Source organism: Arachis ipaensis, chromosome B1 (assembly GCF_059453495.1).
Source record: "Arachis ipaensis isolate K30076 ecotype BB chromosome B1, ASM5945349v1, whole genome shotgun sequence".
Lineage (NCBI taxonomy): Eukaryota > Viridiplantae > Streptophyta > Magnoliopsida > Fabales > Fabaceae > Arachis > Arachis ipaensis.
The window spans coordinates 7,348,517-7,375,925 of record NC_142436.1 but is presented as its reverse complement, the minus strand read 5'-3'; the positions used below and the strand labels follow the sequence as shown (position 1 = coordinate 7,375,925).

General features: G+C 34.9%; 1 protein-coding gene and 1 pseudogene across 1 annotated transcript; both read right to left on the bottom strand.

The window, feature by feature from the left end:
- Window positions 1-17,259: 17,259 nt before the first annotated feature.
- On the bottom strand, window positions 17,260-17,775 carry LOC148575637 (uncharacterized). Its single transcript, XM_088501567.1, has 3 exons — window positions 17,737-17,775; window positions 17,554-17,637; window positions 17,260-17,451 (listed from the first exon to the last, which is right to left on the bottom strand). Exons 1-3 carry the CDS (start codon window positions 17,773-17,775, stop codon window positions 17,260-17,262), a joined length of 315 nt encoding a protein of 104 aa, XP_088357693.1.
- A 122-nt stretch (window positions 17,776-17,897) lies between these two features.
- Window positions 17,898-20,092, bottom strand: LOC107645284 (protein FAR1-RELATED SEQUENCE 5-like; annotated as a pseudogene).
- Window positions 20,093-27,409: the final 7,317 nt, after the last annotated feature.

Here is a 27,409-nt window from a genome sequence, read left to right as displayed (position 1 = left end):
AATAACCTTTCGGTCTCAAACGCAGCCACCTGTTCATCCTTGTTGAAGTGTACGTTGCATCTGTCCGCCAGTCAGTGTTTGATTTGGTCCGGCAATACGTTGGAGGCATATATCTCATCAACGGCTCTGGGCATTTCTACCGAATGAGTATGGTCCCATGCAAGCATGTAGAAGATACCCCAACCTACGTAACTAAGTTCCAGAATAAGCCGTGGAGTTGGTCGATAGAGAGATCTTATCCTCCCCATATCGGCTGCTTTGATCCAGTACTTATCACCGTCTCTATTTGGGTGGATATGGAGACAGTTGTCTTGTCTGTCTATGAAGTACAGATCACTGGTTGTGAAGAACGAAAAGTGCCATACAATGTGCTGTGGAAACCTTACATCTTCCTATAGTAAGAGAAACAAAATTAGATGTTAAACAGATTTTGAAAAAAATTAGATAAAAAAACGTAAAGAGAAGTAGCGTCTGCGGCGTCTGAAGTAAACTTACATCTGTTGGGAATAGGTTTAAGACGAAAGTCTGGTCAGGGCATCTTCTTACGTTCCTTAAGGCATTGACGTAACTAGCAACCACGAACCAAAAAATGAAAAGTCAGTATTGTTAAAAATAAGAAACCATGGAAGGACAGAACCGAAAGTTGAGAAGTAATCAATGTTAAAAAGAACCACCATATGGAGACAGATGATCATGTGTATGAAAAAAAAAATTGAACAAAAAGCAGATAATAGTTATATGCTTACCAGAATTCTGGCTCCATCTTTGTTTGCTAAGATTATTGACTAGTTTGTGAAGTTGATAGGCGCGGTGAGTGAATTAGGAAAGGGTTTAAAATGTTGGTGTCAAATAATTTTTTTTAAGAAGTCAAGGTTTACTTTTAAAGAGGGTAAAACCAGAGGTCACACCGGTTGGATATGAAGTTGAAGGGATATCTTGAAGCCATCCATTAGGATTCAAACCTCATCACTAATCAAACCTTTTCGAAAATCTAAACTAAATAATAAATACACATGATAAACTCTATTTGAACTGTATTACTCTTGTTTTGGTAAAGGTAAATGTAGTTTAATAACCATTCATTGGTATACGTATCACTAAATGAATAAACATAACGAAGGTTACATAAAATAAAATAAAAAAAATATAATAAGTTTGATCTTGTGTTTATATTTAGGTAAATTATTGAAATCATGTTTACTGAATTGATTTACAAAATATAGGAAATCATTCAAACCTTTTTAATTAACATAACAAAATGTGGTGTTCCATTCAAAAATTAACATAAAGTACTTCAAATAACATAATCATAATTTTTACGACCAAGTAGCATTTTCTCAATCAGTAAGCGCAACACAAAACCTAATATCGAAAATTAACATAAAGTCCTTCAAATAACATAATCAGAATAACTTATTGCAAGCATTAAAGTATTAAAAGTTTATGCAATGGACACAACTATTTTAATGCCTTAGGCATAAATAACTCAGAGCATATTTCCTATCCCCTTAACCAATCGCTCTTCCTTTTTAGATATTTCGTTGTAGTATTTCTTTGCTGCCTCAAGGACTTCCTGGGATTTCAAATTGAACGGATTCATGACCAGATCAATAGCCAGCCGTAATCTAGTGCTTTCATTTACCTAAGACAAAAACAAAAAAATTCAGACGCATAGGTTAGATTAAAATTTTGAGATAATATATGAAACCATGAAACCAATTTTATTTTATAATTACCTTAATATTGTAGTTATTCCTCCATTGGCACTCCCTCATCCAGGTTGTGACCCAAACTCCACAATCATTCCTTGTATATTTAAAAAAAGTTTATCAACAGTCTATAACCAACTTAATTTCTAAGGGTACATTATCATAGCAAACGGAATGGTACTGTAAAAAATATTATCTTCCGTAACCAAGGCTGGCCGGAAAAGCAATGTATAACACTATAACAACGTCAATAAATATGTTAGCGGTCTCTTTTAGTTGTGCAGAAGGAAAATTTATTCATCACACGTTAGCAAATTCATTCATGTATCTCAGTAATTCAGGATTCAACAATCAATAATAACTTATGAGGTTTCTTACGAGTCATCGTTCTGCTCGCCAATTTCTGCAGGGTGTATTATAGGATACTCCGAAATTACTGGTCTGTGTGTTGTTTGGTTAGCATAGAAGGTCGAGTCATCAAGCATCTCCTCAATAAACAGTGCCTGTAATCAAAGTAAAATTTATTTCAGTTGTCAACTCTGGTGTCTGTTCAAACAATTTAGAATTTATTTCCGCCTATTAGAAATTTTGAAACACTACCATTTGTTTCGCACAACGACGGCGCCTGGTTCTGTTTGAGACGCATGGTTTAGAATCCAGTAATATTAGGTGTCTTTTTTCAATGTCAATTACAAGCAGGTACCAGTGCATGTTATCCTCATTCATTGGAACAAAAATCTAACAAAAATATAAACAAATACATTATATTGGAATAAGAATTTTTTACTTACATTATCATATATTACGAGAATTAAATTTGAAAGTTACCTTGCATAACGATTCAAACTCTCCCATGTATTCCTCAGCGTAATAGCGTTTCAAAGTCTTTGGGAAGTGAGTCCAATTAAGGGCAAATTGCTGAAATTTGATTTTTCGTAAACATGTATAAGATCAATGGAGACCAGGAGATGGAGATTCTCTTAATGGTTTTCACTCACCGAAAATGTAGTGAGTAAAAACCACAAGCAGGGAAAACCGGTGTCCTTGCGTGCATCACACATGAGCATGCTTGATGTGAGGTTTATGATCTGCTTCATCGTTCGTTGATTGACGGCCAATAAGAAAAAATATAAACATATATTCCCTTGTTAAAATTATTTTATATGTTAGGAATTTCATTTATGAAATTAATGAATGCTAATGACTGAAAAATCCATACCTCGTCCACCAATGGTTTGTTTGGCAGTAGAGTATACATGACTCTCCTATTAGCGTGCCACAAGTTTGTCTGTGAGATTATCTCCGAATTCAACTCTTCATCCTCCAGATCTGAACCAAAGACGTAGGTTACGACTGAAACTTCGTCCTTGCACAGTGCCATATCACCTGGGGGACGGAACAGAACAGGCTTCCACTGATACAACGAAAACTAAGCCGTTAGTTATTAATAGTTAATTAGAACAACAAATCTTTAACACTTACTTAACATGATATAACCCACCGCAGGTATCTTTGCAGTTTCCTTCGCTAGTGGCAATTTTCTGTCAGCCGGGTTGAAGTAGCTAACATATACAGCCTTGTCTAAGCTACTCATTATAACTGGTTCTGTAGCTGTCTTCTTTCCAGTACCATCATCGCTGAACAAACTTCGGTGAATAACATAATCATCTGGCGGTGTCTGTTCACACTTCGGAGACATTGAACAACACTTTGTAGCCATATGCGATATTGAATCCGCGGCTTGATGAATGCTGGACATGTTGGATCTAATCTTCTTGGAGGAATCCAGATTCCTCTCAAGAGTACCGGATGGCATGCTGAATCTGCTCATGATCACAGGCATTACTGTAGGGTTGAAGTTATCGGGTGGACCATTCCGAAGATTAATCGTTTGTGGCATAGTTCCAAACACAGGATAACACGTCTTGGTCTGAGAAGCAATCAGGTTTGAAAGTGTATTCATCATCGTCGACATTTGCGTTACCACTTCTTTTAGGGAAGGTTCTACCACTCTAGTTTTACCGAAGTCGTCGCCTATCTCTTTGCTGGCTCCACCGTTAAAATTTACATGTAGTCGCTGGTCATGCATGGTGCTTCCTCGGAGACTATGAGAAACAAAACTTAAAAATATGAATACTTTATATTCGGAATCGTTTTATAAGGACATCACTAGTTTGTCGAAATGTAATTTAATTCTAACCTTGATGACAGTTCTATCACTTCCTTGTCGACCACTTTTCTTGAGATTTTCTACTTTGTTCCTTTTTGGCTTCGTCGTCTCCCTTTTCTATTTTTTGTGTTGAGCGTCGCTTTCCTCTGGCAGCCATTGGGTGTTTTAGCTGTTTAATTTTTTTATTAAAAAAAAAACATGAAAAATACTGCAACATGTACAGTTAATGAGTTGCACTCCACTAGCAAGCACAATTTCGTAAAAGAATAACAAACATGGTAGGTTGTCCCTACTATTCAAAGGAGTTTTGACAGCTGATTGATATTTGGCTGTAGACCTCTAATATATGAGGCAGTTTACGTATCCAGTTTATATTCCTAAAGTTTTGCGAAAAAATAATTTACATAAAACTCTTTTTTCTGATTGGTAAAAGATAAGGCTCCAACAATTTTTTTTTTTAAATTATCTTTGTTGAGTTGAGGTATCCATCTGTTTGATCTATTTGAAGTTATTCAGCTCAATACATTAGTTTATTTACGTTGATGTAGTCAAAGCTAATAAAAATTTTCTGGTAACCGTCTATTTTTTTCCTTTAACCAATCGGTTATTGGAAGATTTGTTTTAATTTTCGTAATGAATGCTTGTCTCCATTAAGTTGCTCATAAAGTAATATGCTCATATAACAGAATTGTGTTTCTTGTTATCTCTTATTATCACACACCCGGTCAAAGATTTAGTCCACAACAAAGTTTAATGCGACGGCTAAACACTCGAAAAGGTAAGCATGAAAATAATACACGTATTTGCTGATAGCTCGAGAAAAGGGAATTTTTTTTCCATTTCCTATGAGTTATATTCCTTTTCATTAACTATGTGTATAACATTACCTGTCTCCCACACAGATCTTTGATTTTTCGTTTGTCATGGACACTCATCATCTAATTTATTGCCTAATGACTTTTTTGCTTTCCACTTTTAGGCCCGTTGCCTATCACTTATAGGAGACTGAACTTCCCATCCCTCATCGCAAAGCACTTCCTTCCCCGAAAGATAATAACGTAACTTACAACTAACTATTAGTAATGTGTTTGGAACTTTTTTAGTATAATTTTAGTAGCATAACATTGATTATACTCACTATAAAACTGGAACCATTAACTCGAAGACCTTATACCTAGTCACTAAACAGTACATATTGAACCGTATGCATTGAACCGGTAAACGACAAACCATAAACCATATGCACGAACCGATTCAATCTAAAACATAGTAACTAGTCCGTGAATCCTAGCCCGTACGCAACGAAACCATTCAATCTAAGATCTAGTCACTAAACCGTACACATTGAACCGTGCGTAATGAACCGAAAATAGGCAAACAATAAACAATATACACGAATAAGTTCACTAAAAGACCTAGTGATCAAACCGTGCATCTTAAACCGTAAACATTGAACCAAAAACCGCCGAACGATAAAATATAGGCACAGAACCATTCACTATAAGACCTAACGACCAAACCGTGAACCCTAAACCGTACACATCGAACGGGAAACCACCAAACAATAAACCATAGCCACGAAACCATTCATTATAAGACCTACTCAGTAAACCGTACACATTGAACCGTACACATTGAAGCATAAACCGCCAAACAATAAACCGTGGCCACGAAACCATTCACCGTAAGACCTAACGACCAAACCGTGAACCCTAAACCGTACACATTGAACCAGAAACCGCCAAACAATAAACTGTTGGCACGAAACCATTCACTCTAAGACCTATTCACTAAACCGTACACAATTAACCGTGCGCAATGAACCAGAAACCGGCAAACAATAAACAATATACACGAAACCGTTCACTAAAAGACCTAGCGATCAAACCGTGAACCCTAAACCGTAAATATTGAACCGAAAACCGCCAAACGATTAACCATAGGCACAGAACCATTCACTAAAAGACCTAACGACCAAACCATGAACCCTAAACCGTACACATCAAACGGGAAACCGCCAAATAATAAACCATAGCCATGAAACCATTCATTATAAGACCTACTCAGTAAACCGAACACATTGAACCGTACACATTGAAGCATAAACTGTCAAACAATAAACCATGGCCACGAAACCATTCACCGTAAGACCCAACGAACAAACCTTGAACCCTAAACCGTAGACATTGAACCAGAAACCGCCAAACAATAAACCGTTTGCATAAAACCATTCACTCTAAGACCTATCACTAAACCGTACACATTGAACCGTGCACAATGAACCGGAAACTGGCAAACAATAAACAATATACACGAAACCGTTCACTAAAAGACATAGCGATCAAACCGTGAACCCTAAATCGTAAATATTGAACCGGAAACCGCCAAACGATAAACCATAGGCACAGAACCATTCACTATAAGACCTAACCACCAAACCGTGAACCCTAAACCGTACACATCGAACGGAAAACTGCCAAACAATAAACCATAGCCACGAAACCATTCATTATAAGACCTACTCAGTAAACCGTACACATTGAACCGTACACATTGAAGCATAAACCGCCAAACAATAAACCATGGCCACGAAACCATTCACCGTAAGACCCAACGAACAAACCTTGAACCCTAGACCGTACACATTGAACAAGAAACCGCCAAACAATAAACCGTTTGCACGAAACCATTCACTCTAAGACCTATTCACTAAACCGTACACATGGAACCGTGCACAATGAACCGGAAACCGGCAAACAATAAACAATATACACGAAACCGTTCACTAAAAGACCTAGCGATCAGACCGTGAATCCTAAACCGTAAACATTGAACCGGAAACTGCCAAACGATAAACCATAGGCACAGAACCATTCACTGTAAGACCTAACGACCAAACCGTGAACCTTAAACCGTACACATCGAACGAGAAACCGCCAAACAATAAACCATAGCCACGAAACCATTCATTATAAGACCTACTCAGTAAACCGTACACATTGAACCGTACACATTGAAGCATAAACCGCCAAACAATAAACCATGGCCACGAAACCATTCACCGTAAGACCCAACGAACAAACCTTGAACCCTAGACCGTACACATTGAACCAGAAACCGCCAAACAATAAACCGTTTGCACGAAACCATTCACTCTAAGACCTATTCACTAAACCGTACATATTGAACCGTGCGCAATGAACCGAAAACCGGCAAACAATAAACAATATACACGAAACCGTTCACTAAAAGACGTAGCGATCAAACCGTGAACCCTAAAATAAATATTTCAATTACTACCAACATAAATATTTAATTTTTTTAATTATTCTTAGTACTCTCTAAAATTTATATTTTATTAGTTTTAATTAAAAATATATTTTCCCAATTTTTATATATTATTTTTATTTTAGTTTTTAAATATTAATTTTATTATAGAATTAATTAATCAGATCTATTCAATTATGTAAATTAAAATGATAACATAATATACAAAAATTATTTAACTTGGTGTATATTTTAGTAATTTTTTATCCACAGGTGATTTTGAGTAGTATAATCCAAACAACAATTATTTTAATATAATTAATTTTGATGCAAACATTGCCAAACATAAATCACTTTAACACAAACTTACTTTTCATCAAAATCAAGTTTGCCAAATTATAGTTTACCACATCGATAGCACTAAAACTCAGTTTTGGTTTAAAGTTGCTTATGCTAAATAACCTGGTATGATTCGTAAAATATGGCGAGGTTTACCCAATTTAATTTCAATTGCTCCTTACTAGATAAAGTTATCGCATGTTCTTTTTCAAGAAGAAACTATAAACCGCACCTAGTGGTATCCATAAAACCATATACATGTATACAACATAATTAAGGCCATTAAATAATATTCCAATTAGGTATGTGATGGTTAGTCTAGGACTACGAGCAAGAACATGGTGCAATAAAGTGGAGGCCATGCTACATGACTACAAGAACGAGGGAATGAGTTGGTGGTCTAAGCATAAAAAACTTCAACTACAAACTATATGCTTACAAATTCTACCCCATACAACATGGATACTAGAAGGAAGCCCTCAACCATGGCAATCGAATGTTTGGAAATGTTCCATGGAATTGATCGAACTACATTCAGGATGATGACGCAAGTCCTTCACCGTGAAGTTAAACAGTCCCTGATGGTCATGGCATTTCTTCTGTCAATGGAGACCATGGGACTGAATGGTATTGTGCAAACAGCCATAAAAAATGAAGGTTAGTTTATGAACAATCTTGCCGAGGATTGTGTAATCTGTTTGCAATGCCTACTATCTCAGGAGTTCTCTGGGGTTGTGGAGAAATCCAGAAAACTCGAAACCCTCGGACACGTGCTGAAAACTGAGCTCACCTTATACCAGGTTCATAGGATGAGATCCGTCCTCCTAATGCTAATTCCCGATACCCTATCAAACATTTGCTCTAGAATTCTACACGACATAACAATGGATGCCGTGTGGTTGGAGTATCAGAGGAATCCTAAAGAACTATTGGGTTTCAACACACAGGACCAGTGCATATCGGTTACACCAGAGGCATTGAGTAGACATAACAATGGCCGAGGATTGCATATGCAACAAGGAGGAAGGCAAACTGAGCAAGATAAGGGAAAGCAGAAGTACGTCTGCAAGGAGCTGGATGACGCGAAACGTCCAAAGACACTGACCGTATGCTTCGGTCGAGAGTCCTTGCCCACTGCAGATGGCATTGCTGAGTTTTTCTGTAACTTGTTTGGTCATGTGGTTCAAAGGGTGACAGTCATGCCTCGGAGGGACAAAGACTCGGGTGATTTTGCTTTCGTTCTTTTCAACGACGCATCAATCTCGCGCATTATCATGGGGGACAAAAATGTCGTTCATCATACCATACAAGGCATGAAAAGTTGGATCAGATGGTGGACAGGAACACATTATCGCTGTGTGAATTAGTCATACAATAGACGATAAAGGTTAGTGTCGTTTTTTCAAAATAATCTAGTTACAACAGAATCTTTACTTGTTAAGGGAGCTGAAATATACGTTATATGCTCATTTTTAATATCCAAGTTAAATTATCTTTCCATGTTACTTGATTTTGTTGATAGAATCTTGATCAATCAGGTTCCTTATTCGGCTGTGGTCATGAAGTTTAAATTGGAAATAACAAACCCTATGACCATTAATTAAGTTAATGTCTTTTGGAGTCCTTCACCATCCACCTCCCAAACAGAAGATATTATTATGTACTTGAACTTGTTGGGACTAACGTAGGAGACATACCAGGAATGTTCTTTGGAAATATATTACTTGAATATCACCTTTTTTAGTTGGACATTTTAAAATCGGACTGGTGCATGTGGCAGACACTTTGTGAATAAGTTTTAATTTTTTTTCGTGGGCCTTAAAGCTGTTGTTAGGAAAAAAATCTTTGTAAAATGTAAAGGATTATACACTATGACCAAAAATTCCAAATGACATTTAAGTGGGCCAGTGACAATGTACTTGTTTTGGAAATCTAGTACGTTTTTTTTTTCTTAACTTTTTTAAAACCCAAAACCGGGAGAGTGCTCCAATTAACAAATAACAAAGTGCTTCACAAAAAAAAATAAATAACAAAGTGAAGAAATCAAATAAACCCAGCATTCTTGAGGGAATACAATATTGTGACAATGATTTTGTTATGGCCACAAACAAATCTTTAACAAGAAGAATAGCTAAACCTCTAAAATTATTTTCATGGTAAAACTGATTGTTTAACAGTTAACATGGAATTTTTTTCCTGTTTAATGCTTAAACTAATCAATTGTTTTCCCACATACTATTGTTATCATATTTGATATGTGCAAACAGTATCATTTGCATTCAGTAGCATTGTATTTGCATGCAGTAGCAGTCACTATCTGGTCGATAAACTGCTGATAACCAAACGCAGTCGCAATAAAATAGAAAGCAAGATATGCACCATAAATACAAACCATAGTATATCACAACTAGTCACCAAATGTCAAACACATTACATCACATACAAAATAACACATTCAGAATAACATTTTGATTAATTACACTACACAGGAAAATTTATAGGTCTGCATAAATCTGTTAAGTTGACCCCTGGTTGACGGACGAGTCAGGAGAGGTCTCGGGTCGCTGTCGCTTACTAGGACCTGCCTCAGCCCCCCCCACCATGTTGCCTCTTGTTTACACTATAGTTGAGTTAAAAAAATTTAGGCATAAAGCATGAAAACGTGAGAAATTATACCAGAAAATAATGGTCCGATGTTACTAACCCTGACTGCTGAGTATCGAAATATTGCTGTTGTTGGCTCCAGCAGTGATTCCTAAGGAACATCTCGGTCTGGTAAACTCTAAGTTGGGCTTCTTTCTTGAAGTAAGCACCGCACACCGAAGCTAAGCGTTGAATAATATGGTCAGGCAACACCTTCGCCGCATACAGTTCATCAACAACACACGGAGGTTCATCTTTCCGGTTAATGTCCCTGACGATCATGTAGAATACTCACCAGCCAATGTACCTAAGCTCCACACTCAGCAAAGAACTTCGTCTGTACATGCGCCGTATCCTCCCTAAATCAGCTCCCTTTATCCAGAACCTGTTACCATCTGTCTTGGGCGTGATGTGGAGGCAATTGTCTTGAGTGTCAACTAAATAAAGATCAGTGGTACTGTACCACCTGAAGAGATTCACGATATTAGGTGGGAATTCAACATCATCCTGTGGCGGAACAAGACAAAACCATGGCAACTTAGTTTTTCAAATGTTTTTTAACAGAATCATAACAACGAAAGAAGGCAAAATTGTGGATATACGTACATCTGTTGCAAAGAGCCCGAAGACATAGAACTGGTTGTACGATTGTTGAATGTTTCTTAATGCATTAACATACCTGACCAACATGTAGAAACAACAACAAATAAAACACAGGGGCCCGAAACCTAAAAGAAGGGAGTAGCCAAACATTTTGTGACTCTTTATTTACTTATTCTATGCATGCAGTTATTTAAATATGCTCGATTTTATCCTTTACAGATACGGCTGCTATCAAAGGAGGTAGTAAAAATTGAAGAAGATGCTTACCGGAATCCAGAGTCCATTCTTGGTTAATTACTTCGACGATGGCTGTGGTTGAAGGGAGGGAGATGCCAAGGAAGTTTTCAGAAGAAGAATAGTTGATTAATGAGTGTAACTTTTTTTCTTTTCAGTTATTTTTGTATGTTACTATGTTAGTTGAGAATTTATTAAACCTTTTAATGTAAAATTAATCAAAACGTCGAATCAGTGGTAGAGGGTACTTATTATTAGCCAACTCTGTGTTATCCTAATTTTTGGAAAACGTAAAATATCCTTTAATTCATTGATTATCAAAATGTTTTGGAAATGTGTCATTTATAAATGTGCAAAGATTTTTTTAGTTTTATGTAGTTTAATAATTTTCATTGAAGAATTTAAATATAAACAATAATAGTTATCAAAATAGGTAGTCACAGGCATTTTAAAAAAGAAAAAAAGATACCCATTAATCAAATTATTTAAAAAATTGAATTTAAATTTAAAAATTTTAAAACGTTTGTTTCGAGTTTCTAGCGGTTTTATTTTAATCTAGCAATTATTTTGGATAGTAACAATTGTTGAAGAATTTAATTTTCAAAGGAAATAGTAGTAGTTACGTATAAACCGACTAATTAAATGAATTATTTTATTTAAGTCTTAAAATGTGTTCCAACAACTTTGCAAACATTAATGCGGTTAATAGCAAACAATTAATAATTTCATTTTCCTAGGATTTCTTTTTTTTTTTGGGAGGTAAATTAAATTTTATTTAGTTTTTTGTTGAAAACGAAATTCGATGGAGAGGGATTTACGGGGAGTTATTGGGATAGAATAGAATATTTGTTGGAGATTATCGAAAACCGCAAGGTTTAAGTAGCTAAATTACTAGTATTTTTTTTTAAAACGCCGCGTTTTTAACCCCTCATTTTTTACTTTATATTTTCTTTTCATTCACAAGCGTGTAACATAAGTATCTTTCAGTAATCACTATTCACCTTCCATCATCCTTCACAAAACACTTTGCATAGTAACCCCAACCTAACACAGAATTTGCTGCTGAAGGTATCGACTCCAACAACTTCGTCTCGGAGAAAATGTCAAACAAGGTGAAACTCTATCCTAACTCTTCTCCTGATAGTGATCGGTTATTAATCATCATCTGCATGTAGTGTCAATGTAATAAAAATGTAATCGTTGTAAAATCAAAATAAGATAGTTAAGCATTTTTTTAAATGAATGGGTGACTGATTTGAGTTTCTGATTTGTTCGTTTGAATAGGATTTTATGCATTTAGGTTTGATTAAGATTGTTCTGTTAAAGATTCAATAGATCACGACAGTAAACCATTTCAACAAAATATAGTTGCACTGTTTGTGGATAAATTGAACCACTTTGTTCCCAATTCCAAAAACATGCATGTGTGTTGATTTTAAATCAAAAGATTCGACTGTATGAGTTTTTTTTGAATGAACTCTGACTTTGTTCCTTTTTGAACTTGGCAACTGTGTGACACTTGCCATAGATGACGTCTTCGAAGGACAAGGGTAAGAGAGTCCAAGCGATTGATAACGGTACGAAACAGAACTACAAGATGAGGTTTTTGAAGCCAGTAATAAGGCCTTCAATGTTCAAACTGGTAATTAACATATGTTTCCTTAACACCTCTTAATTTTAAAGTTTTTGCAACGCTATCGATGTTTTGACAGAACTTGACCTATTTGTAACAGTCATTACCTATAACTCCCGATGAGCTACCAAACCGTACCCCCTACCTGGACCTGGTTGTGCCTGACGGAAGGAATAACCCCTTTCGGTGCTTCTGGACGCAACTCCAAAGTGGCAAAATTGCATTGACTCGAGGCTGGGAGGAGTTCTATCAGATGTACAAAATCAATCTGGACTCCATGCTATATTTCACACACAAAGGAAACTCCAATTTCTAAGGACTGGTATTGAGAATTCATACCAACTCTGTGATCCTGAAGAACCACCATATGTAAGGACTGGTAATTATGAAATTACAAAGTGTATCAACATCCCTCCTTCACCCAGTGCTAGAGCGGTTGCCGCAAAGGTCAAAAGCAAGTGGCCTTTTTTTGTGATGGACCTAACTGCTCGCATGATGTCGTCGCGATTGTTGGTGAGCGTTAAGTTGTTGCAACATTTTGGTTGAAATATTGTTTACTGAAGTAAGCATTAAATTAGCTAATACTAACTGAAATTTCTTGTGTTATAATCAGCCGAACGTCCCTCATCTCAGTCACTTCACTGGTCAGAGGCACCCTATCATCCTCACACATGGCCACATACAGGTCGAAGCTACATATATAAGGTACATTGGAAAAAGGGATGGTAGCTTCGGCGTTATTTCTGGAGGATGGGAGAACTTTGCTTCATTGTGCAACTTCAAGCCAGGTGGTATGGGGGTCTTCGAGGTGATATCAAAGGAGCCAGTGACGATCATCCAGGTTCGATGCAGATAGGATGCATAAGGATGAGTGACTGAAGGCGCTTAGCCCGTGTGTTTGACCTCTTTGTCATAATATATCATGCTAAGACTTTTCCCCTAGGTTTAGATAGTATTATATGTTTCTTGTTTGTTGAACAATTATATTGACTTTTTTTGGGTGTTATTAAGTTGAAAACAACTTTTGGTATTAACTAAAACAGAATCGCATTCGCAAATATTATAGGTTTCTGCTCGTTTTTTAATTGACTTTTCCATTTTAACTTGATTGGACAAAAATTAGTTTTCCAAGTACAAATGGCAGAGTTGCCTTAATTTTTTTTTTTGAATTATAGCCAGAATAAATTGATTACTTTGTTGGCCTTTACAAAAAATTAAAAAGAAAAATCTGGCCCAATTGGTGAGGAAGACAACAAAACCTCATATTTTTGTAGGTGGAATTCTCTTTATATGTTGGGTTTTATATTGACAATTAAAAGGGGGGATTTTTTTTAAAAATTGGTTTGGTTTGACCTTAAAATGTTAAAGAAAAAAAAAGTAAATCGAGAAAGATGAAAACACCGGTAATGTTTGAATGAAGCCGTATGTCACCAGTTTTTTTTTTAACTTGGTTTAATGAAAAATGTTTTTCTTTTTCATACATGAACAGAATAGTAAAAACTTAATTCGGCCCAATCAATGAGTAAAATAGCCCAACCGTTGTTTCTTTTAATGACTCAAGGGTGGGTAATTTATTGTGGTTGGGCTTGGATCTCAGCTGGGCCACTGGTCTAGCATGCAGTGTGTGCCTTTTTTTATTTCTTAAGGGGGCAATTATATGGTACAGATTAAAGGATACAGATTGAATGGGATGTTGACAAGTGGCGAGGATGGTGGATGCAGGGGACATGCTTGGCAGAGCTCTGCAAGCTTGCCTGCCAATTTTGTTGATGGGGGAGCCGGCTGATGGAGTAAAGCTACGTGGTTCCAATAAGTGGTACGTGGGCTGTGTTATTGCGTTGTGTTTTTTGTTCTTGGTCTTCAGCGGTGGACTTGTTTAAGGTAGTTGGGCCAATGGGTGGTGTGGGCTTATTCACTTTGCAGTGGGGGTCATGTGGTTTCATTTTGCAGGTCCAGAGCATAGATAAGAAGAGGTGGATCTGGAAGAGAAGAACGAGAACCACAAATTGCCGATCCTAATGAGATAAGACTTTATCCACATCCAAGATCACTCTATCCAACACCAAGCAAGGGTTCTACAAATGGGCAGATTGTCTTCAACCCCATCAACGCTCGTTCGGTTGAGGTTTTCCCTAATTCCACAAATCGTCACAATTAGCGGTAGTATCGTGGATGCCCTGTATCGTCTCACAGGATGGGTTGTTTCTCGCTAAATCAAAGTGGCTCTATCGTCGATACGATAGTAAGTTCTTCTCGGTTTATGGAATAATTTGTGAATTCATTATATTAGGTGATGTATTTGGACATGATTTTGTTGGAACATGGTTGTTAATGTTTATAATTGATTTGATGAATGACTTATTGAGTGTTTTATACCTGATGTGTCTGTCTGGGATTTTAGATTGTGTTCGGGAAGCAGTGTTCATTCCAAGTGTTGCTGGGTGGACTTTTGTGATCCAAGATGCACGTTGGTCGATGAAATTGACAGCCATGGGGTTGCCATCGCCGTTCGGATGCTGGAAACTGCGGTCACAGGTGTCGCCGGAAGCAATCGTATTGAAGGAAGCTACTCAATACCCGAACCCAAAGCAGCCAACAAATCTGACTATGAAGGTAAGACAATGGCGTGATGGTTGTAATGTGAATAAAATTTTCAGAGTTACTTGGTTAGGCTCTTTTAACACAATATTGTCGGAGGTACCAGCGGGTGACGGGAAAAAGGTTTGACTAAGAAAAAATATAGATGCTCGTGTCTGTTTGAATGAAAGTTGGTATGGAGTTGTTGGTTTCTTAGCGCTAAGGCATGGGTATTTTGTTGTTTTTTTTGTGCACTGGTAAATCCATGATGAATTCCTTGTGACCCTACTGAGTGAACCGATGATTGAATTTTCGAGGTTGATCCGTTTCCATCACGAGCACCGGGATGTGGGAAATGATTTTCCGTATCACTTCCTGCTGGTCGTTATGAAAACATTTCAAACTTGACTAGTCATTCTTTGCATCAGTCAGAGTGGATCACAATTAATTCGTATACGGATTCAGCATGTACTTGAAAACCACAAAATATCCATGCTTTAGTCTTAAGAACTCAGGAAGTGCATACCAACCTTCATTCAACCAAATACTATCATCTACCTTCCTCCGTCTGACTTTTATTCCGTCACCTGTTGGTAGCTCCGACAAAATTGGAGTTGAAACTCCTTCCCACTTAGCCGAACAAGGAACGTCTTCTGTAGTCGGCTTGACACACTAAATTAAAGTTCGACAACATGTCATCGGCTACAGACCTCGATAATACTGCCTTGGGTTTTGTCTTGAGTAATTCATAATTTTCATACGTAGCGGAAATCCGTCTATGTTTCACGAACGGTTGTACTTACGACCGTTGAACCTTTTCCACATACTTCTGCACGGAAGAAAAAAGCAAAATATTAACTAAAGATATCTCATCTCAATGCACGACGAGGATGCGCAAAGGGAACAGATGACGTTGCTTCTCCCCCAAGAGTTCAGGAAGATGGTGAAAACGAGAAGTATCATTCCCAAACCAACTTAGGCACTTGTGCTGCGGTACCGATTCATTTTCCCACGGAAGATATCCGTCTAGAGGTAAAAAAAATGCTTCTTTTTTCTAATTTAGAGTACAAGTGTCCCGGATGGTGTTTGGGTGCATGCAGTAGAGCTATTAAAAGAATCCGACTAATGGATGGTTGGTCCATGTGATGTATTTCTTTGAATTTATATACTTATATTTAACATAGGCTGTTGTTGTGTATGTAGGTAGAACACTGGGAAAGGAAATTGATGAAGAACCTAGAACCTAAAGGCTAAAGGGTAAGTAGCAGTTTCGTGGATCCTTTTTTTTCAGGTTTACTGAATTAATTGATTTTTTTTATTCATCTATTGTGTATAGTTGTCGTGATGAGTTTTCTTAATATCAGGTCATAATAGTCAACAATGTTACCGATGCTGGATGACTACATTTTGGAAACATTCAAGCTCTTAATCCCAGGAAGGAAAATCTTGCCTATCAAAGTAAAGTCATGCCGTAGTCAAGTAGCTGATAACATAGAAAGATTCGCTATTGTACAACTTAAAGGAAATGTCCACATTGTTTCAAACATTTATTGTTCCTAATGTTAAATTCTGTCAGTATGTAAGACTCTAACAACATCAAAATGTTATTGAACCTAATAATCGAAACTATGATATGAGCGAATAGAAATGTGTTTGTGTTTACGAATCTTCTGCTTCATATGTCTATATATATTTCAAACTGCTTTCATACACAGTGTGCCATTTCCCCTTAAATAAAATTTTCAATGAATATAGGAAATCCATAATAACAAAGTAGATTCACAATCTCAACGTTACAAAAGAGATTTAAAACCATGTATGAACAATTCAACCTTGGAGAATACAACCCATTCAATTTAATAATTTGGTTGGTAAATTAAATGCACTAAGAAAGGAAAAAAATCAATTAACACAGCTCTATTTTTTCAACTGTATTGCATAACCACAATGGTAGGAAGTCCTTACCCCAAATGCAACCACAATAAACTGCAACTAAACTACAACAATGTAAGCAAAACACATGCATATTAGAACCAATTATACTTGCATTGCACTAAATTCAGAAGACTAATTCCTTGAAATGGTCAAAGCGTCCTATGCATCGACGCGAACAATGCCATGTACGATCCTTGTTTGTTGCCACAAGGGAGTGACGATGGTAACTGATCTCGGACATCGATCTGCACATGTCGTGTGTCACATTTATCATCAATGACATCATTATCGAATTCATAGTTCGTGAATGAATGTCTCTTGTCCTGCTGTGACTCCTTCACCTGCTGATAACATCATAATCCCCAATCAGAAACTATAATAATGCATACAACCATAATGGTCATTCATCGCAAAGTGGTTAAAAGGAGTTTTACGCATCACACATGTGTTAACGAGTCAAGATTTTTATTGAAAACACCATTCGTGGACGCGATGTCAATGGATTCGCTGCTTTCACGGAGGCTCCGCTGTTTTATAAATTTTTTTTTAGACAAGAAGAAGGAGATCTTCATTAATTTACCCAGTTCATGACACAGAAATTAGATGTTTATATTCAAAAAAATTACCTCGACAAAAGTGTTGTCTTTACCCTTCCGGTTCTTCATACCTGTCGCCGTAAACTTCCTAGTTCCACCCTTTTTAAAAGGCTGCCCAAACAGAGGAGCATTCACATAGTTTAATGGTTTTTAAAAGGACACACACCGAACAAGATTTTCACAGCAGGAGTCTATTTAGAATAAACAAATCGTACCTTGGTATTAGGTCCTGAGTGGTGTTCGGACTTAATTGAGAACGACCTCAAAGAATTAGCAAACATTTCTGGACTAAAACCTAGTCCTTGGCTGATGCATTGTCGTATGATCGATCGCGAGGGTTACCTTCCACACTATGCTGCATCAGATCTGGACAGCGCTTGTAGTAATGACCGTACTTGTGGCAATTAGAGCATGATCTCTTCTTCCTCCAAGAAGACCTCTTGGAAGGGGCTCCTTTGCTTTTGACAACAAAGGGATCGTTGATGCCTTCCACGTTAACATTAGGAGTTGACTTGCCTTGTTTGCGTGACTGCAGGCGGATAACTAAATTGACAAGTTCAGACTGGACTTCATCAAAGTCTGCAACATCCTTGCAGGCAATATCACACAGCTTGTTGCAATTCGATGCCAATGCTCCAACTCGAAACTTTAAGACCCTTTCGATGTCATCATTCACAGGCATTTCTGTGCTAATAAATTCGTTCTTTGCATTCTTTGTCCACCTTTTGTATATCAACGAATCTGGTAACTCAAGTATGTTTTCGAACTTCATGGCACAGAAGATATGACTACAGGGAATACCACGTGATTCAAACAGCTTGCACGAGCACGAGAACAGATTCTTACCTCTATCAACTTCCACCCGTCGATCTTTGGCCGGGTCTCCGAGAGCAGTCACACTGAACTCTACCTTGTCCAAGGTTGTGCTTAGTACCGTTATATTCAAAGCCCCTGCCCTCTGAATCTCATTACGAATTTCCTTGAAAATGTTTCGCGTGAAATAACATGATGCAGATCTTTCATATACCTCCAATGAGGTAATCATCACTGGCTCTGAGCACTAAGACTTAAAGTCAGCTATTAATTCGTTGTTTCTATACTCCTTTAAGGCCCTATCCAGGTTATGCATGAAGTCAATGAGGGTGTTCTTGCGATTAACATAGAATCTGATGAGAGAATTTATACCTTCACACTGTGATGTCGTCCTTATGTAACCGAAAAACTTATCCCGGAGGAAATAATGGGACCACATCTCACGAGTTTCGTATGTCTTTTCCATCCAGGTACTGCCAACAAGGTTGTGCTTATCCAAAATGGCTGCCCATCTCTGATCAAAGTCTCTCTGGTCGTTGTTGTCGTATATAAGACCCTTAAAATCGCGCAGGAAATTAGGATTCTTTATATTTTCACATGCATTTCTCTGCAGATGCCAGCCGCATAACCGATGGGTCGCATCAGGCAGAACATTCTTGATTGCATCTCGCATGGCAAGGTCTCCGTCAGTTATTACTGCTTTTGGACTTTTTCCACTCATCGCTTCAACAAAGGTTTCCAACAACCACTTATACGTCTCTGTGGTTTCGTCGGATAGTAGGCCGGAGCCGAAGATAACAGTCTGCCCGTGATGAGTGCATCCAGAGAAAATGACCAAAGGCTTGTTGTATTTATTCTTCTTGTAGGTTGAATCAAAGGCAACAATATCTCCAAAACAGTGATAGTCGATAATTGACTGCCCATCTGCCCAAAAAATATGCTCGAGCCTTTCGTCACAAGTGAACGTATACTTTCCAAAGAACAGCGGATCGTTGTTTGACTTGCCAATCAAATAGTTTATTGCCGCATTGGCATCCCCGTTTCTAACCTTTGACCGACGATAACAATCAATGTGGTTGTACAAATCTTTGCGTGTGAAGCCAGCATGACGATATCCACCCTTCTGGAACGCAATATACCCCATAATATGGCAGGTCTTGACACCAAAATTATGAAGATTTTCCACTTGGACTTTATCGGTGACAGTGAGACGACGATTGGCCGGAACCAGATGCGCAAATTGGGGTGGCGTCAGATCGTGGTTGTGAGATTCGACAAAACATGATACCTTCCATCTACCGCAGCCGTAGTCAAGCTTTACCCTAAGCCGAGCTGGACACTTGGTTCACGTTAGTGACCTTGCCTCCCTTGATCTATCATCCAGATCGAGATACCTCATATTCCTCCAGCCCTCTTTGTTGCAAACAAGTTGCCTGCTAATGATTCTACCTTGATTATCCCTAACCACGTCGTCCTTCCTCATTATAAATCTATGCCAACAAGAATAAGCGTTATAAAACTGGCAGGCCTCATCCTCTGTCCTAAACTCCAGGTTCCAAATATCCTCCACCATTAAATCTGCTATTCTTTTTACACCACAAACTTCTTCACTCTTGCTAGTAGAATCCAGCAAATCCACATGGTCGTCTTCAGCATCGTCTTCTGCATTCGGTTGATAATCGAAATCATCACCCAAATCATTATCAGAATCATTCTTCACATCATCCTCGTTTATGGACATAATATAACCCCTGCCATAATTTTACCCAAAAATGTCAATAAACAGAGCCAATGGCAGCAACGAAGGGAAGCTAAACTAAGCTGCATGTAAAATTAAATGAACCAAATCCAATTAAACTAACCTAATTGTTTACGACTCCAGTATTAGGTTTTAATTTCAATTCCCCAAACCTAGCCACAGCATAGAGCTGGACAATGTTACTTTATTTCCAAATTCCAGAATAGCAACCCAATACCGTAAACAGAGAACCGTTGAAAAGGCATAGACTATCATCAAAATTAAACTAATCTGGATTAACAAAAAAACTTAATCGGACATACCTTGATGACAACCAAAGGTTGAGCTTGAACGGATAAAAAATACACTCCCGAAGGGAGGTGACCTTACCTAATCCAACGCACCTAATTCGAAGTCAGCAAAAAAATGGAGATGGTAACCCAGCTTCCACCAGCCACAGTTTCGTCAAAAGCAGAAGTTCAGTAACAAATTTTGAATACTGGAGCCACATCAGTTTAGCATTCGCCATCTCCTCAATTGACGTCGATGCCTAGCCGACGGAACCAGAGTACCAGTTTCGGCTCCTGTTACTCGAAGGAGATCAATCTTGCTAAATGGACGCTGGGTGGATTACTCTCTGGTGTAACACTGAACGAAAGCGAAAAAACCAAACAGGGTTGGATAGTGGGTACTAGGATAAGAAATTTCACTGTTGGAGGTGTGTTTTTCAATTTCTGAGAGATGCATGTTGAATATCAGGAAGAGATGGAGGGTACTTTTTAAAATGAAAAATAAGTTAGATAGTAGAAATTATAATTGCAAATGTTCCCCAATATAATATACAGTATGTATATACTGTAATTAATGTAGTATCTATTATAGTATATGTTCATTAAAAGCTTTTGCTATAACCAATGAATGCATTAATGCAAGGTTGAAAATTTTTTTAATCAATGGCTGAGATGATGACACATGTGCAAGGGTAACTTACCCACAAAATTGTCATGGGTTTGGAAGAAATCACCATATTAATAAAACAAACTATTTTTATATTGCTTTCGTTGTGGCAATGTGTAGGTTAATGGATCGAACGGGTGATAAATTGGTAGGTAATAAGTCAAAATTTTTTACTAAAGATAAAAATCTGGTACTAAAAGTTTAGTAACTTATAAAATGCGAGAGAAATTATTTATATAAGTTATTTTACAGAAATTTTTTTATATATGAAAAAGAAAATGGTGATCTTCTTTAATATTAGTGTTATAGGTGCTTTGTATAAATGTGGGGCATCAGAAATCTTAGTTTCTGTAACACTCTACTATACTTAATCTTATGCTTAAGTCATAAGACTGAGATAGTATGGTATTACGACTTCTAAAAGTAAAAATATATACATAATAATAAGGAAAAAGATACTCAACTAGGAGCCTTGAAAAACGGGTAAAACAAATTCGCAAAAAGAAAAGCGCAACGCTCGAGGAATCGAATTACTTGCGTGTTAAGAAACCTAAAAGGAAGAGATAAAGATAAATAAGAGAGAAAAGGAAAGCCAAGGGAACAACATAACTAGCTCTTGACTCAGCCTGCGAAATTAAGGCTGACCAAAGAATATATATATACATATAAACATACATAAGTATTCCCAAAGTACACTAAGGTACCAAAGTAAACTCATATTTACATATTTACAAACAGAAGCAAAGGCCAGATAACTAATGAACATTAATTAAGGCATCAAAAGAGTAGGATATATCACAATGAGTAATTTAATTAGTCATTTGCATTTAAATGTATAATTGAGTTATCTTGATTCTTAATTGTAATATTCTCAATAAAAAAGAAGAATAATCTAACCGATCTATTTTTCTTCATTTTCACATTTATCATCAACTCATTCACAATGGATTCAATTGATTGTTTCATTTTCCAATTTTTGGAGATGTTGCAGACAAAAAATGCTTACAGGGAACTTGTCAGCAAAATACAGAGAGAACTTAAATGATTTATGAAAGATTAGAGGTGATATATATAGATGTATAAAGTATTTGAGTATTTACATAAAAGAAATGTAAGAATGAGATTTTTTTTTAAATATTGTTAAAAAGGTTAATCAAACAATCACAATTTTAAAACAGTTAAGATTCATTTATGATGTGTATTAATACAGATATTTATAATTTAAATTTGACTCACAATTCATTATAAATTTGACTCACATAAGAAATTTGAATAATTTATGAAAGGTCAGAGGTGATATATAGATATATATAAGTACTTCAGTGTTCACATGAAAGGAGAATAACAATGAGAGATCTCTCTTCGAATACTATTGAAAAGATTAACCAGCAACCACAACTTTAAGACAGTCAAGATTCATTTATCATGTGTGTCCATACAGATATTTATAATTTAAATTTGACTCACAATCTATTACAAATTTGACTCACGTATAGAACTTGAATGATTCATGAGAGATCAGAAGTAATATATATAGAGGTATAAAGCACTTGAGTGTTCACATGAAAGAAGAGTAAGAATGAGAGATCTCTTCTCAAATACTGTTGAAAAGATTAACCAACAGTCACAATTTCAAGACGGTCAAGATTCATTTATTATGTATGTCCATATAAATATTTATCATGTGTATTCATACAGATATTTATAATTTAAATTTGACTCATAATTCATTACAAATTTGATTTACATAGGAAACTTAAATGATTTATGAGAGGCAAAAAGTGATATATATAGATATATAAAGTATTTGAGTATTCACATAAAAGAAGAATAAAAATAAAATATTTCTCTTTAAATACTGTTAAAAAGATTAACAAAAAATTATAATTTTAAGACACTCAAAATTCATTTATTATATGTATTTATACAGATATTTATTATTTAAATTTGACTCATAATTCATTATAAATATGAATAAGAGTTCGTTTGAAAAATAATAAAATTATTGTTTTTTAAATTATGAAAAATCATGTATTTAGTATATATTTTTGAAAAATAATAGTAATGACATGACATGAGTGTCCATTGATGGCATCCTGCTGCCTATGGAACTACTTCTATGGACGGAGATGACTCCATAGACCATATGTGAATTGCATGATTATGAGAATGACAATTGACAAGTGTCATGGGACAATACTAGAGCATTTTCATGCAATTTCCACTGGAATCTCTCCTTTTTTTTTTTTTTTTTTTTGGTAAGGGGAATCTCATTTAATTATCAACGTATTGATTGCAAATAGAGCCGAGTATAAGGAACATGATTTGTAGAACAATCTGTTTAAACCATAATTTATACCATTTAAATCCGTAAATTTTCGATTCGCATTATTAACAAGTTTTTTTTTACGATATTTTTTCTAATACAATAATTTATTTATCGTAAATCAAAATTTTATTTAAAAATTTATTATTAATTAATTAATAAAATTTAAATTTTTAATATTTATTTAAACAGACAAATAAATAAACTAAATCTATAATTTAAAAAGATAATCTATTATCCCATTTTAAATGTATATTTTTATAGTAAAAATTAAAATGTATATAGACTAGCCAAACTCGTAATGCAATAATCCTTGAATATCAAAATTTTGATTTTAATCTTTAGGCCATGAATCAGGTAAGAATTCAGTTATTATTATTATTTTTATTTAATCAACTTATAATATAATAGATGACAAATTAAAATAATAACAATGCAAATTGAATACATATATATATATATAAAAGAATACACAAACCAATCTAAATTCTATCTGAGAGTATTCAATTCGACCTAATTCGTTTGAATAATGTTGGTAATTTAACTTGTAATTAGTCAGTTGAGAGCGAAGTCAGTTAAATTATAAGTAGAGTTGGATGTGAGTTTAGTTTTAATCTTATCCAACTTACTCGTATTTCTAATATATTATGGTATGCAATTAAAATTATTATACATGTATAATAAAACTGATGGAGATCAAATTCAAGTTTTTTTTTTTGTAATTTTAACTTGAATTTATTATTATTTTATTATTTTTAATTTTAATATAAATTTAATTTTATATTTTTTATTTATTAGTATGTTTATAAAATATGAAATACTTAAATATGAAAGGTTTGCGGCATCCCTGCTGCTATCTGTGGTGTGGAGTGCGCCAAATGATGGTTTACGAAGCATTGGACTGGAAAAGGTAACCTGATCTCAAATGAGGTTTACATACATTGATACATACATGCAAGAATCAAACTAAACTGTTGAAAGGCAATATTATATGAAAAATTTAGAAGTTTAATTACACTCAGCAAAAGTATTTTCAGAGATTGGCGTAGAAGCATATTCTCCTGAACGCGCAGGCTTTGGAACTTGTTCCGAATCTGAGCTCAAACCCATGGTATTGGCTGAAAAAGGAACAAGTAAACAACAAGTTAATCAACTATAAATCTTTTTATTGAAATGGTTTTAAACAGAAACATTTTAACAGAAGCAAAGGCCAGATAACTCATGAACATTAATTAAGGCATATCACAATGAGTAATTTAGTCATTTGCATTTAAATGTATAGTTGAGTTATCTTGATTACTAATTGTAATATTCTCAATAAGAAAGAAGAATAATTTAACCGACATATTTTTGTTCTATTTCACATTTAACATCAACTCATTCAAAAAGGATTCAATTGATTGTTTCATTTTCCAATTTTCGGAGATGTTGCAGACAAAAAAGTGCTTACAGGGAACTTGTCAGCGAAACACATAGGAACTTGAATGATTTATGAGAGATTCAGAGGTAATATATATGAATGTATAAAGCACTTGAGCGTTCACTTGAAAGAAGAGTAAGAATGAAAGATCTGTTCTCAAATACGGTTGAAAAAATTAACCAGCAGTTACAAATTTAGGACAATCAAAGTTCATTTATCATGTGTGTCCATCAGATATTTATAATTTAAATTTGATTCAGTCTATTACAAATTTAATTCACATAAAAAATTTGAATGATTTATGAGAGGCAGAGGTGATATATATATATTTATAGATGTATAAAGCATTTGATTGTTCACATGTGAAGAGTAAGAATGAGAGATCTCTCTTCAATATTATTAAAAAAGTTAATCAGCAGTCACAATTTTAGGACGGTCAAAGTTCACTTATCATGTGTGTCCATACAGATATTTATAATTTAAATTTGACTCACAGTCCATTACAAATTTAACTCACATAGAAAATTTGAATAATTCATGAGAGACCAGAAGTGATATATAATTATATATAAATGTATAAAGCACTTGAGTGTTCACATAAAAGAAGAGTAAGAATGAGAGATCTCTCCTCAAATACTATTAAAAAGGTTAACCAACCATTACAATTTCAAAACAGTCAAGATTTATTTATCATGTGTGTCCTTACAGATATTTATAATTCAAATTTGATTAACATATAGTCCATTACAAATTTGACTTACATTAAAAACTTGAATGATTCATGAGAGGTCAGAAGTGATATATATAGATGTATAAAGTACTTGAATGTTCATATGAAAAGAAGAGTAAGAATGAGAGATCTCTCCTCAAATATTGTTGAAAAGGTTAACTAGTAGTCACAATTTCAGGACAGTTATGTTTATCATGTGTGTCCATACAGATATTTATAATTCAAATTTGACTCACAGTCCATTGCAAAATTGACTCAAATAGGAAACTTGAATGATTCATGAAAGGGGGGTGATATTTATCGTTTATAATTTTAAATAGCTATTTTTTTTTAATTTTAGGACTATCAAAGTTCATTTATTATGTGTGTCCATACAGATATTTATAATTTAATTTTGACTCACAATCCATTCCAAATTTGACTCGTATAAAAAATTTGAATGGTTCTTACTTTTGAATTATGAAAAGTCACATTACGTATATTTGGCATAGTTATTAAAACTGGACTCGCAGTCCATTACAAATTTGACTCAGATAGGAAACTTGAATGATTCATGAGAGGTCAGAGGTGATATTTATCATTTATAATTTCAAATAGCTATTTTTCTAATTTCATGATAGTCAAAATTTATTTATCATGTGTGTTCATACAGATATGTATAATTCAAATTTGACTCACATAAAAAACTTGAATGGTTCTTACTTTTGAATTATGAAAAGTCACGTTACACATTAAGTGTAGTTGACATAGTTATTAAAATCGAACTCGCAGTCCATTACAAATTTGACTCGGATAGAGAACTTGAATGATGTATGAGAAGTCAAAGGTAATATTTATCATTATAATTTCAAATAGCTATTTTTTTTTTTAAATTTTAGGACCGTCAAAGTTCATTTATCATGTGTGTCCATACAGATATTCATAATTTAAATTTGACTCACAATTAATTACAAACAAGTGTATTAACCCGTGCCATGCACGTGATAAGATTGAAATTATAATTTTAAATTATTTTGTTAAGATAATTTAAATTATAATAATTTGATTAATAAAACTATAATATGTTATGTATTATTTGTTTTTTCTTAATCTAGTATTAAATATATTAACTCTAAAATAGTTATTAATTGGTTTTAGTAATCTACTTTTTTCAATAAATCAAATATATATACTCAATGTAACCATAAATAACTTAATAATACTTAAACTCAACAAATTTTTATATGTTGTTTTATTGTTAAGTAAGAACATATCAAAATTAATTCAAAATAAATAATAAATTATTAAAAAATTCTAATTCACAAAATTCTCTAATAAACAATAAATAATTTAAATCTACTAAAAAATAACTCAACACTTTTCTTTGATGCCTGCAAAACATATACCTGAAATAATATTATATCAATGTTAGTATACAGTTTTACAATCATCAACCGTATTTACTATACATGACTCCTTCTTAAAAGTTATTCTACATATGTATGCAGTCGGAAGATAAATTATTAGACTTTATTTTAATTTTCTAAATTATTATAATTATGCATTATTTTATTAAATACTAATTATAATAAAAATAATGTGATACCCAATTATCTTATTTTAATTTCACACTACAATATTAAAATAATGTCATACCCAATTATCTTATTTTAATTTATTTCTTAAATTTATATATCATAAAAATTAAATCAAATAATTAATATACATAATTTTAAATTG

Bases quoted from the DNA above. Each gene is read 5' to 3' on its own strand.
- LOC148575637 (XM_088501567.1), bottom strand. From the start codon at position 17,775: ATGAAGAACCGGAAGGGTAAAGACAACACTTTTGTCGAG. The intron at 17,638-17,736 runs GTAATTTTTTTG...TTTATAAAACAG, and splicing joins AAGACAACACTTTTGTCGAG to CGGAGCCTCCGTGAAAGCAG. The intron at 17,452-17,553 runs GTGTGATGCGTA...TGTTATCAGCAG, and splicing joins ATCTTGACTCGTTAACACAT to GTGAAGGAGTCACAGCAGGA.